This window comes from Mastigoproctus giganteus, chromosome 14, assembly GCF_048544385.1.
Source record: "Mastigoproctus giganteus isolate SK-2022 chromosome 14, ASM4854438v1, whole genome shotgun sequence".
In the NCBI taxonomy this organism is placed as follows: domain Eukaryota; kingdom Metazoa; phylum Arthropoda; class Arachnida; order Uropygi; family Thelyphonidae; genus Mastigoproctus; species Mastigoproctus giganteus.
The window spans coordinates 124081032-124095263 of NC_143588.1; the positions used below are offsets into that span (position 1 = coordinate 124081032).

Here is a 14232-nt window from a genome sequence, read left to right on the forward strand (position 1 = left end):
CCTATGATAGATACAAGTTGATCTGTAACCAAGTTACAAAGGAGGTTAGGCAGGCGAAGGCAGATTACGAGAGATCCTTGGCAAGGGATGCGAAGAAAAACAGCAAAGAGTTCTTTCCTTATGTAAACTCTAGAAGAAAGGGTATGAATCAGATTGGTCCACTTGAGATCGATGGGTCAACTGTTGATGACCCTGCTCAGGTAGCTAACAAACTAAATGAATATTTTGCATCGACATTCACACATGAGGAGTTATTCAGCGAGGAGAATGCCAGAGGTGTATTCAACTCTAGCAGTAAGCTAAAGAATCTTGTAATAAATGAGAGCAAAGTGGAGGAGAAATTGTTGAAGATAAACACAAGAAAGGCACCTCGGGTGGATGGGATCTATCCAGTTATATTAAAGGAGGCAGCAAAGGAAGTAAGCAAACCCTTAGCCATAATTATGAGAGCTTCCTTGGACTCAGGGGAGGTACCCACGGACTAGAGATGTGTAAATGTGACCCCAATTCACAAAGGGGGATCAAAGGCTGACACAAGTAATTATAGACCTGTGAGTTTAACTTCTGTTCCCGGAAAATTAATGGAGGCACTGGTTAAAGAAGCACTGCAGGATCAACTAGACAAGACTTCAGTTATAGCTAGTACACAGCATGGTTTTGTTAAGGGTAAGTCTTGCCTGACCAATTTGATTGGATACTATGATGCAGTCACAAAAGAACTGGATGCAGGGAATAACTTTGATATTATATACTTGGATCTTAGAAAGGCTTTTGATACTGTTACACATGGAAGACTGCTGCACAAATTGGAGCAGTGTGGCATTGGAGGCAAATTGCTGCTATGGATAAAGGGGTGGTTGAGGGGGAGAAGACAGAGAGTGGTAATCAATGGACACTGCTCATCATGGACTAATGTTATTAGTGGAGTCCCTCAGGGTTCAGTATTGGGTCCTTTATTGTTTTCTGTATTTATAAATGATATTGATGGTATATCAGGCTTAATGTCCAAGTTTGCAGACAATACGAAGGTTGGCAGGGTTGTCAAGGACACTACTGACACTATGCTACTGCAACAGGATTTGGAAAGGTTGAGCAGATGGGCTTCGAGGTGGCAAATGAAGTTTAACATTGACAAATGTAAAGTACTACATATGGGAAACAGCAACCCCAGAGCAACATATCAACTTTGTGTTACTACACTGACAGTGGTAGAGAATGAAAGGGACCTGGGCGTAGTTGTGCAGGCAGATATGAAGTTCTCTGATCAGTGCAGACGGGCTGCAAGAGTAGCTCATGGTGTATTGTCAATGATATATAGGAATTTTTCTAGCAGGGATAAGGAGGTGATTATTCCCTTGTATAAAGCAATGGTCAGGCCACACCTAGAGTACTGTATACAGGCCTGGAGGCCTCATTTCAAGAAGGATGTAGAGCTGCTGGAATGAGTACAGAGAAGGGCAACTAGATTGGTGAATGGAACAAAGGGGTGCTCTTACGAAGAAAGGCTTATGTTTTGCGAATTACAGTGTCTGGAAACTAGGCACCAGCGAGGTGATATGATAGAGGTGTACAAAGCCTTGAATGGTTTGAGCATGCTCAATGCTGATGGGATTCTTCCTCTTGTTCAGAATAATCACCTGAGAGGGCATAAATTCGAATTGAGGAAAGACAGATGTAGGATAGATGTGCGGAAATTTGCCTTTAGCCAGCGGGTGGTTTGTAGGTGGAACAGACTTCCATCCCTTGTCGTGGAAGTTGATAGCCTAAATAAGTTTAAGGCTCAGCTGGACAGGTATTTCGAACGAACAGAGGGGTGAAGTGGTTATTTTTATTTATGTTACCTTCTTTTTTTTTTTTTTTTTTTTTTGGCTGATGCTGCATAAGCTTGCTTTCTTGCATCAAATGCCTCTACTAATGCTAATATACAGAATACAAGAAACAGCACAATATTCACCAGTCACTGGCTTGAACTCCGGTCACTCAAGGCATGTGTACTTATGCACCTGCAAGCCTGACAACTCAACTATGGCAGCCGATATGCTAACAAGTGATTAGAACCCTAGTCTTCCATGAATTATGATATTTTCCCTGAAACAGCAATATAATAGTAGTACCAATAATAAATCGTAATTTACAAAATTACTGGCTGAATTTAAAAATAGCTAACGAACAACAAGAAGACTATTAAACTCTAAGACTAAGACTATTAAACTCCTTGTCAAACACAATTTAATATGTTTGAAAATATGGCAAAAATTTTTAAATAACTTAGCCGTTTCCACAAGCTCAAAATTCTAGTTCTAGCACAATCAGTATAGCTGTTCATCAATTCCCTTATTGCTTTCTTATTGATCCATAGTCTTACAACTATTTCCAGCTCTGAGTCATAATATTATAAATACCATCAATAAGCCTTCCCATTTTCTAATTTGCAAATTACTGCATATCCAAACTGAATGGTTGAAGAAGTGCAAGAATTATGGCTAAGAAAGCCTATCTACCAATGCTTTTCAGCCATGATGAAATTTTTGTTCTGCACCCCCCCCCCCTCCCTCCTCCTTCCATTATAAAGTTTCTCAAAAATATTTGCCACTGCCTCAGTAGACATTCAACTTTCCTATTCAAGTGTATCCCATCTCTACCATTATCATTAATCATTTGGATACCATTTTAATATTATCAAACTGATTCACTGATGCAATGGATAAATTTGATAATACAGATGCAAGTTAGTATTTGTTCTGTGAAATTTTCTTTGTTTTATATATTTTTTAAGTTCTTCATTTTTTTTTTTTTTTTTTGTTTTGTTTTAGGGAATATGGCGAATTCCAAACAATGAGATTGACAGACCTGGCAGCTTTGGTGCACACATGTATAGATCTGTCACCTTATTAATAAATGTCCTTCACCAATTGAAAGATCATAGCATGCTTTTACACCTCACTCTGCAGCTGCACAGAGTGCCTGACTTAGGCAAGTAAGTGATATCTTAAACATGGAGAGACATTCATTTGGTTTCAGAAATTATTGCTTGATTGTTTGCTTTTTTTTTAAAATTTAGCATTGATTTATACATTGTGTGTGCATGCGTGTGCCTACATGTGCACACATACATATGGTGTAAGTATACAGTTGTGCCCCCATATCCACTGATTCAGTTAACTGCAGTTAACCACGGAAAGAAAACGAAAAAACTGAACACATACTACTCACATCCAATATGATGCTTCCCTTTATATTTTTCAATGTGGTGTAACAGATGCACCATTTTCAAACTTTTGAATAATTTCAAGTTTACTAATGTCCAATATGATGCTTCCCTTTATTTTTTACCGTGTCGTGTATGGTTTGGTCACCAACATTATGATGTTATTGTTAAATTAATAATTTAATAAACCATCATAAACATCAGAACCATCGTAAACATTATGATGGTTCTTTAGAGATTTAACAGATGAACCGTTTTCAAACTTTTGAATAATTTCAAGTTTGTTTAATTCGAAAGCACAGCTCTAGCGTTTTCCCATCATTTTCATGATTTCTAAACAAAAAAAAAAAAAAAATCAATAGTTGCTATATAAAAAAAAAAAAAAATTCCAACATCCTTGACATAAATAATGAAAAAAATTTGTCCTTTTACGGTGCAATGGAACACAACAATTGACGCGACGCACTAAATCAAACTAAACATTTGGTCTTTTTTTTTTTTTTTTTTTTTTTGCGTTAGGTGTGAAGACTGCAAGGGTTGCAAGATAATTGGTACACCAGTCTCCCAATGACAACTTATAACACTGGTTCTTGTTGCTCATTTACGACTTGCAAAAAAAAAAAAAAAAAAAAAATAGTAATAATAATTTATTTATCCCTATTTTATGTTACACTATGACACACCAGAACTAAGCCAAGAACAGAAGGAAATGATACGAGGCAATGCCACTCAAAGTTCCAATATATGTAAACAAAATTTTACCATGGAAGAGGTCCAAGATGCTGTTGCACAGGCGGTTGACGACCGGTCGCCTGGTCCTGATTTAATAGAAGTTAAGATAATGAAAAGGGTTTTTAATATAAGACCCGATTTAATGGTCAAGATGTTTAACAAATGCTTGGAGATGGGTTCATTCCCTGAGGTGTGGAGAATGGCCGTTTTGAAACTGATTATCAAAAGTCCGGATAAACTACCAAGTGAAGCAGGTTCGTATCGTCCCATAGCATTGTTGTCTGTAATAGCTAAAACTTATGAACGACTGTGTATCAGTCGGTTGATTAAATATGATGAGAATCAAATGTCCTCTGATAACCAGTATGGTTATAAAAAAGGTAAGTCTACAGAGGAGGCTATTTATCAGATGACAACATACGTTCAGAGCTATAAGGGGCGTTATTCTTGGAATTTTTGTTGATTTTCACGGCGCATTCGACATGCTTTGGTGGGAGGGAATCCTTTCCAGGATTAGAACCATTGGATGTTCTGAAAAATTGTATTTAGTTTTTAAAGAATATTTTTCAAATAGAAAGATAATTATCAGGGCAAAATATACTGAAGTAAAAAGGAATGTTAAACAAGGTTGTCCACAGGGCTCGGTGATTGGTCCTCACGCCTGGACAATAGTTACGGATGACTTTTTGAGAAGAAATCACGTTGGTATGAATGTAGTGGCATATGCCGATGATTTGTTAATTCTGGTTTATGGCAACGCAAGGTCCCAACTAGAGGCACGTGCCTCTCAAATAATGGAGGAATTGATAGAGTGGTCCAGATTGTATAAGTTACAGATCTCAAAAACAAAGACTGTACAGATGCTGCTTAAAGGACGACTGAGTATGAATAGAAATCCAGTTGTTAAAGCATTTGATATGTCAATTAGGTATGTGACTTCTGTAAAGTACCTTGGTGTGTATGTGTAGGGGAGAGGATGGTGTTTTTGGAGCACATGAAGTACTTAAAAAATAAAGTTCGAGTGCTGTATGCCAAGCTGAGAAGAATGATTAGAACTGATTGGGGGATAAAAGGAAGAGCGCTGAATCTCCTTTATGACTGTGTATTTGTCCCCATAATCACATATTCTTCTGTGGCTTGGTTACACCGAATAACTAATAGTGTTGAAAAGAAGTACTTGCTCCAAGCGCAGAGGTTCGCTCTCCTAGGCACAACACGGGCCTGCAGAACAGTGTCAACAGATGCTCTGCAGGTCTTGGCTGGGCGATTTCCGGGTGATTTGCAGACCATCTTGTAGGCGTTACTATACTGTACTAGAAAGAACATCAGGAAAACTGTGTTGGGAGTTTCCTCTTGCCCAGATCTAAATAGGATATACTCAAGATCTGATTATAAAGAAGAGAAGGCAAGAATTAAAAATGAACTGATGGCTGTATGGCAACAGAGGTGGGACACGAGTGAGAAAGGACATGTCACCCATATGTATTTACTGAGAGTTGACATATTAAATGTGCGGGCAAATCCTTGGCAGCAATTTGGACTACATGCCACTTTCTTATTACTGGACATGGATTGGCAAAAAGACTCCATGAGTTGGGACTTGTGGAAAATGATTTATGTTCTTGTGGGTTACAAGAAACTAGTGTCCATATTATGCTCCATTGTGATCAATATGTTGATCTAAGACATGAATTGGAGATGTCTAGGTAAACTTGAACAACAAGATCTTTGGATCATGTTCATGGATAGGGCTCTCCTATGGTATTTTAATAAGTTTGTGAGTCTAGTTTTTAAACGGAGAGCAAGGCTAGATAGTAGTTCCCGCCTCTTCGTGGCTGGGGACAGTAACACAGCCAATTAGGATATGTAAGACGACGATAGCTAACACTATATCCTTCTTGGCTGCGGCTAAGAAGATTAGTGCCCTCCTAAGATGTGTTGTGATGTTGAATTTTAAATAGTATTTTTTATTATTAAAATATATTTTTAAGAACAGCTTAAGATAATATCACTGAAGAAGCATAATCCACATATAAGCCTAGGCTTAGGAGGTGGACTTGCTGAAGGTGAGTTGAATGAATGTCCGCCATCTAGAGGAAATGACATCTTCCAGGAGTGGATTTGCAGTTCGATTGACATCCTTAGATGTTTTCTGAGACTGACTGGCGACAGGAGCATATAGAATACAGTAATTGCATCTTTTGATATTGGAGGGTGTGGAGGTTGCTTTATAATTGATGCGTAAGTGGCTTCTGCAATAGGAGCAGGGGTTTGTTGGAAAGTAGAATTTTCCATGGGTTTCGTCCAATTGTATGTAGGACTTAAAAGATCTGCTGGAGTTGCGAATAAGATCTGTCAGAGCCGAAATTTTCTGCAGTGAAATATAATTAAATTCACGCAATTTCGCGTTTTCCAATCTGATTTTTTTAGTTTCATCAAGAAGAGAGGCCATCATGGATTTGTGAGTGTCCAAGATTTGAAAAATGAATTTTGTGGTCGGTTCATTTGGATTTTCATCTTTTGAAACTTCTTGGTTAAGGAGTTAAGAGAAAGGAGCGATTTGTCTGCTCTGATGCCACATCATGAGGTATGGCCTCAGATAGCCCACTCTGTCGAGTATTCATTGGTGATAAAGGACAGTTGAAACACTGAGGTTCACCGTCAGGAGGGCTTGAGGGATCAGCTGGGCTGGATCCTAAGTTATTTTCATGTTTCGTCTGCTTTTTCTTTGATTGCCTGTGATTTATACAACAAGGGCCCTTCCACGAGTCGATCGCTGCCTGTGACATCTTTTTCCAGTTCGCTGTTGACATATCTATGCATTTAATGCACTACACAAGACCGCATTCCACATTGCATTGAAGGAAGTCTTTGAATTTATTTTTGCACAGTTTGCAAATAATTTGCACTTGCAGAGCCATTGTAATTAACAATAAGTACACAGAATTTGTTTTGAGATGAAAAATATACAATATACAAAATATACAAACTATGAGATATACAACACAGAATTATTGCTATCTGAAATAATTTTTTACTAAACGTATCCATGAACTAGCATAGCCTAGCCCTAGCATAGTTTTTCTCCATTTTTTTCACAAAAAAAAAAAAAAAAAAAAATGTAAAGTTGTACCATTACACGTTCACTATGGTAGGACTGTTAGTATCCCTGGCTATAATGTTCTGATATATGGAGGTGACCACCCAGGTGTGAACCAATGTAAGCAGGGATAAGGTGTGGCATCCACATAGTGGACAGCACTACATGGTAGATGAGTCATCTACCAGTGCAATACCACCCTTTGCCTAATGGAAGCTTGAAGTGGTGAAACTCGTGTTTCACCAACTCCCATCTCTTCCACATGAGATTTGATTGATGTCTTTTGAGTTTATGATGGAAATCATGGCAAAATCGAATCTTCCTTATGTTTCAAGTACAGTCAGTTCCCGGGAACTGACTGTACTTGAAACAGTCAGTTCCCAGGTTTACGATTTTTTTTTTCTTTTTTAAGTATCATGTACGGTCAGTCCTCGTATAACACGTGTTTACACTACACGAATTCGATCATACACGATTTATAAATAGGGGAACAATGTCGTATATAACACAAACCGAATTCGCTTATGCACGATTCGCCTTTGTGTTTACAAGAAATGGCAGTCGAACGTGGAATCACCCCAACTGAACGCAACAGGATAGGAATGAGGAGAAGATTCTGAAAATGTATTTGTTTTTCATATCAGTGAAGGGGAAACACATTTAGGCCTGTAGCACGTGCCAGAACATAAAAACCCACACAATTCCAGCTATCGTATTATCGCAAATGCAATTAGAACGAGTTTACTACCAGATTATAACAGATTTTACTAGCAGAAATGCAACAGGAAATTGTTTTTATTGTTTTATGGTAGAGCATGCTCAATGCCGATGGAATTCTTCCTCTTGCTCAGAATAATCACCTGAGAGGGCAAAAATTCAGATTGAGGAAAGACAGATGTAGGATAGATGTGCGGGAATTTGCCTTTAACCAGCGGGTAGTTGGTTGGTGGAACAGACTTCCATCCCTTGTTGTGGAAGTTGATAGCCTAAATAAATTTAATGTTCAGCTGGACAGGTATTTTGAACGAACGGAGGGGTGAAATGGAAGTAGGGTTTTTTTTTTTTTTTTTTGGCTGATGCTGCATAAGCTTGCTTTCTTGCATCATATGCCTCTACTAATGCTAATGCTAAACCCCAGAAATGTGAGCTAGTGAAGTGTTAATAGTGTGTCTCAAGCTTTGTTTATGTGTCTCAAGCGTGCCTCCTCATTTTTTAATTGTACTTTATTCCCTAAAAATGAGTAAAATTCTTAAAAGGTGTGAATAGGAAGCATCCTGGTGAAGACACTACAGATTCAGAGAGAAAAATTAAAGCAATATAGATAGACAGAGGTGGACTGAGTCAAAAATTCTTACCTGGGAACATTTATAGCGGCCTCATACTAGTGTTTATGGCCAAAATCATACTGGCCTCCGTAGTGTTCTGGCCTCTGGCGCACCGTGGTTTCTCCGATAAGGCTTATGGCCAGTCTGCCTCTATCGATAGAAAAAAAAGTATGAAATTGTGAACCACTTTGAGCGAAATGAACGAACATGTGATATTGCACGTACTACAGACCTAGATGAGGCAACGACGAGAAATATAAATAATACAGAGAAAATGAATGCAACTTTCATAGCAGGAACAACTCAAAGTGCGTTTTTTTTTTTTTGGCTGATGTTATATAAGCTTGCTGCCTTGCATCATGTGCCTTTGCTAATGCTAAAAATCCATTAGATCAAGACACAAACAATTGGAAGAGATGAAATGGCTGTCATCTGTTTGGATAGAAAATCAAAGAACAAGTTTGTTTACGATAGAAGCAAAAGCATTTGCAATATTTTATTACGTAATAGTCATAATAAAATACTTACATATTTTATTACGATTATTTATTTGTGTTTGGTAATGTTTTGGTTACAAATGTGTGTTCAATCTTGGGTGGTCGGCACCTAACCCTATTTTTCTCATAATGCCTGTTGTTTATATTGCACGATTTTGCATTGCACAACCATTTCTAGGAACACAACTATCGTGCTATATGAGTACTGACTGTACCAACAAAATTGAAAATATGAGCATTAATTGCAAAAAATGAATGTTAAACATTCATAAATACCACATTTAAAACCACGTGCATTAGCATTAGCATTAGTAGAGGCATTTGATGCAAGAAAGCAAGCTTATGCAGCATCAGCCAAAAAAATAAAAAAATACCCCCTTCCACTTCACCACTCTGTTTGTTCGAAATACCTGTCCAGCTGAGCCTTAAACTTATTTAGGATATCAACTTCCACGACAAGGGATGGAAGTCTGTTCCACCAACCAACCACCCGCTGGCTAAAGGCAAATTTCCGCACGTCTATCCTACATCTGTCTTTCCTCAATTTGAATTTATGCCCTCTTAGGTGATTATTCTGAGCAAGAGGAAGAATCCCATCAGCACTGAGCATGCTCAAACCATTCAAGGCTTTATACACCTCTATCATATCACCTCGCTGGTGCCTAGTCTCCAGACACTGTAATTTGCAAAACTTAAGCCTTTCTTTGTAAGAGCACCCCTTTGTTCCATTCACTAATCTTGTTGCCCTTCTCTGTACTTGTTCCAGCAGCTCTACATCCTTCTTGAAATGAGGCCTCCAGACCTGTATACAGTACTCTAGGTGTGGCCTGACCATTGCCTTATACAGAGGGACAATCACCTCCTTTTTCCTGCTAGAAAAATTCCTATATATCATTGACAATACACCATGAGCTACTCTTGAAGCCCGTCTGCACTGCTCAGAGAACTTCATATCAGCCTGCACAACCACTCCCAGGTCCCTTTCATTCTCTACCACTGTCAGTGTAGTACCACAGAGTTGATACGTTGCTCTGGGGTTGCTGTTTCCCATACGTGCATAGCTTTACAATACCGATACCAATAACCTAACCAGACAACAGCAATGCAAACTGAATTATCAGTACCACCAAAAGAGTCTTTCTCAAATTACCTGAAAACTCTGTACAGTGCAATTCAAACTCAAGCAGTCAATACACCAATATCTATTCCCCGTGAAAAACTCCACCTCCCGGACCAAGAATGCATAGAAAAACAAATCAAAACTCCCAGTCATCAAGAGGAAATGGATATTAATGAAAAATCTGCAGATGGTGTTGTTCTAGAAATTTTTGTTGAAGAAGACAGACATGGAAAAGCCTTTCTTTCCAAAAAAAGATAAAAACAAGAATGAAGAACAGAGAACTTCAACACAAAAATGTTCCGAAAGTCCAACAAGAAACTAATAATGAACACAATAATTCAGGGGAATTGTCACAGTTTCTGTGCCAATATTGATGATCTTCACAATCTCACCTCTAAATACACACCAATATGTCTCTGCCTTCAAGAGATATTTAAAACGTCAAGATACACCAAAACTGTCTCAGTATAATATCTTTAGAAAAGACAGGACCTACCAAAATATTGCACATGGTAGTGTAGCTGTTTTAGTGAACCCGCATGTTCCTACCAAGCAGGTCTTACTGAATTCGACACTTGAGGCAGTAGCCGTCTGTACAGTACTGACATCCATATTACAATTTGCCCTTTGTACATTCCACCTAGTTATAGATTTCAACAAAATGATCTTGATAATCTCATAGCCCAACTCCCCACACCTTTCCTCATTCTGGGAAATTTAAATGGGCATCACAAGCTATAGGCAACGACACCATTGATCGAAGAGGAAAAGTAATTGAAAAATGTTTAGACGATAACAGCCTTCTCCTAAATGATGGGTCACCTACATATATTCGCCTTCCTTCCCGAACAAATATTGCAATTGATTTGTCTATATGTACAGCATCCCTTATCCTACCCTAAAATGGACAATAAACAATGATCCACTGCACAGTGATCATTTTCCCATACAAATAGAATTACTGAACCAGCCCTCGTATCATCCTACTAAAATTCAGCAGTGGCTCACTTATAAAGCAGATTGGCAGACGTATAAAAAAACTAGCTAAATTTGACACGGAAATAATCCGAGCATCCTCAACTGATGAAGCCATTGAACATGTCACAAAAACAATACTACATGCAGCAGAAAAAACCATACCAAAATCCTCTTCAAAATTGCCGATACAACCAAAAATCTGGTGGAGTGACAAATGTCGTGCAGCTAAAAAAGAGCAAAGTAAAGCCTGGAATAAATTTTGCCGCATTCCGACAACAGCTAATCTTATCCATTTTAAACGAGCCAGAACAAGAGCAAGGTATGTTAGATGCTGTAATAAAAAGTCAGCTTGGATTTGCTTTACTTCGACCATCAATCAAGAGACTCCTAAACTTAAAAATTGGAAAATAATTTAAAAAACAAGTGGTAAATATTAGACAACTCCTGTGCCCATCATGGAATGGAGGGGACAGAACATTTCTGATCCTGCTCAAATTGCAAATATCTTAGGGGAAACTTTTGCAAAAACATCAGCAACAGAAAGTTACACCCCAACTGTCAGAAGATTTAAAACAAAAATTAAACTTTTCATCAAAAGGGAATGAACAATATAACCTACCATTTACTGTCTATGAACTGCGTAAAGCCTGTCAACAACTAGACACAGTGCAGTAGGACCACATAATATTCACTATTTGATGATACAATAACTAAGTTCTGAATCATTACAGTCACTCCTTGATCTGTTCAATAGACTTTACCTAGAGGATACATTTCCTAAAAAATGGCATCATGCTACAGTCCTTGCATTCCTTAAACCAGGTAGAGATCCAAAAAACCTCACTTGCTATAGACCCATTGCCTTGACCAATTGCCTCTGCAAAATTCTTGAAAAGATGGTAAACCATCGACTGATATGGTACCTATAAAATTTTAATCTCATACATGCTGCACGAGTATCCAACAAAACAGATCAACACTAGATATTCTAGTACAACTTGAGAACTCCATCCAAAATGCATTCCTTAGATCGGAACATCATGTCATGGTGTGCTTTGATATCAGCAAGGCTTACGATTCCACATGGAAGTATGGAATACTCCGCGAATTATATCAACATGGACTTCGTGGTCATCTCCCAATTTTCATACAAAACTTTCTGTACAAATGCACTTTTCAGGTTAGATTCAAAACTTCGTTATCCCAAATATTCTTGCGAGAAGAAAGAGTCCCCCAAGGCTCTGCACTCAGTGCTACACTTTTTATAATTGCAATTAACACCATTGCTGAACAACTTCCAAACAGTATTGATACAGCACTGTTTATAGATGACCTTAGCATTTCATGTCATGTGAAAAATATGAATACTGTTGAGAGACAATTACAAGTGGCAATAAAAAAGATCAGTTCATGGACACAAATTAGTGGCTTTCAACTTTGCCCCCAAAAAACGTGCATCCATTTTTGCCGCCAACGTAAATTTCACCCACATCTGGAATTACAACTGAATGGCCAACCAATAGCAGTTCATCCGAGCATACAGTTCTTAGGAATCACATTAGACCATAAACTTACCTTTTTAAAGCATATTAAAAATCTAAGAACTTCCTGTCAGCAAAAGCTAAATATCATCCAGGTTCTCTCAGGAACTAAGTGGGGAGCCGATCGAGTTACCTTGTTACAATTATACAGAGCCTTAATAAGATCAAAGCTTGACTACGGAGCACCAGTGTATAGCTCTACAAGACCTAGTGTCCTTTGCTGGCTTGACCCTATCCATCATAGTGCAATACGCATTGCCATAGGAGCATATCGGAAGTCTCCAATACATAGTCTATAGGCTGAAGAGCATGAACCCTCCCCTATCTCTCTATCTGAAGACAACATCTTATATTAGGCTATGCATATAAAATTAGATCTGTGCCTGAACACCCAAACTGGCAGATACTTTTCACTCACCAGCACGACATATTATACCGAAACCGCCCTTCTGCTAACTGTCCATTAGGTTTGCTAATAAAATACCTTTCAGAACTTAATTTGGGTTTAAATAATGTTGCAAATACCCTTCCAATTTCCTGTGTTCCTTGGGACATTACATAAAGAAAATGTCTTACAACTTTATCATGCAGTAGTGGATCAGTTCCCCAACTTCGTTAGAATTGCCGCAGTTTTTCCGAACATTACTTTGGCCTATGAATGGTCATGTGAGTTCAGTATATTCTCTGCCAAAAGAAAATTTCTTACAACTTTATCATGCAGTAGTGGATCAGTTCCCCAACTTCATTGGAATTGCTGCAGTTTTTCCGAATATTACTTTGGCATATGAATGGTCATTTGAGTTCACTGTATTCTCTGCCGAACTAATGCCAATTCAGAATGCACTGAAGCATATTGAGTCTTCCGATATTGTAACTAGTATAATTTTTACAGATTCTTCAAGTGCACTTCAAGCCCTGAAAAACACCATGAATATCACCCACCCAGTCTTAAAGGAAATAACCTCCTCTTTGCATTCTTTATCCGAACTTGGAAAAAGCATACACCACTGCTGGGTCCCTGGACATATGGGAATTCCAGGAAATGAATTAGCTGACAATGCTGCAAAATTGACCATTTTACCCCGCAATGATAACATAAAGGAAATATGTTATCATTTCCTTTATGTTATCATTGCAAATAATGCAAAGGAAAGTCCCATATCAAGACTGTATACCAATAATTCAGGCAAAATGCATGTACCTTTTGGCAGTTATCATGGAAAAATCAATATAACAATATGCTCTGGAGTATTAAGCCAAATCTTGAGCGATAGCTTTCAAGCTTCAGCTCAATTCGACAACAGGAGGTAATATTGGCACTCCTACGAATAGGTCACACAAATATCACTCATAGTTATCTATTAAGAGGGGAGATCCCCCCCCCGAGTGTCCTCACTGCAACACAGTGCTTTCAATAAAACATGCTTGTTGATCGCCCAAAATATGCAGGAGAACACCAGAATCTCTTTACTCCAGCCACAACAGAAGACCCTCTTTCACTTACTTCACTTTTAGGTAATAAAACAAATGTCTTGAGCATTTTTACCTTTCTAAAAATGATTAATGTATACCACCTCCTTTAACTAGTTAAAAAACTAACTTGCCGGTACTATTTTTTTTTTTTGCAATTATCTCTATCCAACAGGAAATAGCATAAATTCTTACCATATGCACGGAGCCCTATGGCCATCGTTGCCGATGCATCTAAAAAATCTCTAAATCAACCAACCA

General features: G+C 38.2%; 1 protein-coding gene across 1 annotated transcript in view; it reads left to right on the top strand.

Moving 5' to 3' along the window:
* LOC150075707 (calcineurin-binding protein cabin-1-like) overlaps positions 1–14232 on the top strand; it is a 1104404-nt gene that overhangs the window by 974293 nt on the left and 115879 nt on the right. Inside the window, exon 40 of the mRNA XM_090388624.1 lies at positions 2814–2977. Within this exon, the coding sequence (XP_090244750.1) occupies positions 2814–2977 (164 nt within the window). The remainder of the gene's footprint in view (positions 1–2813; positions 2978–14232) is intronic.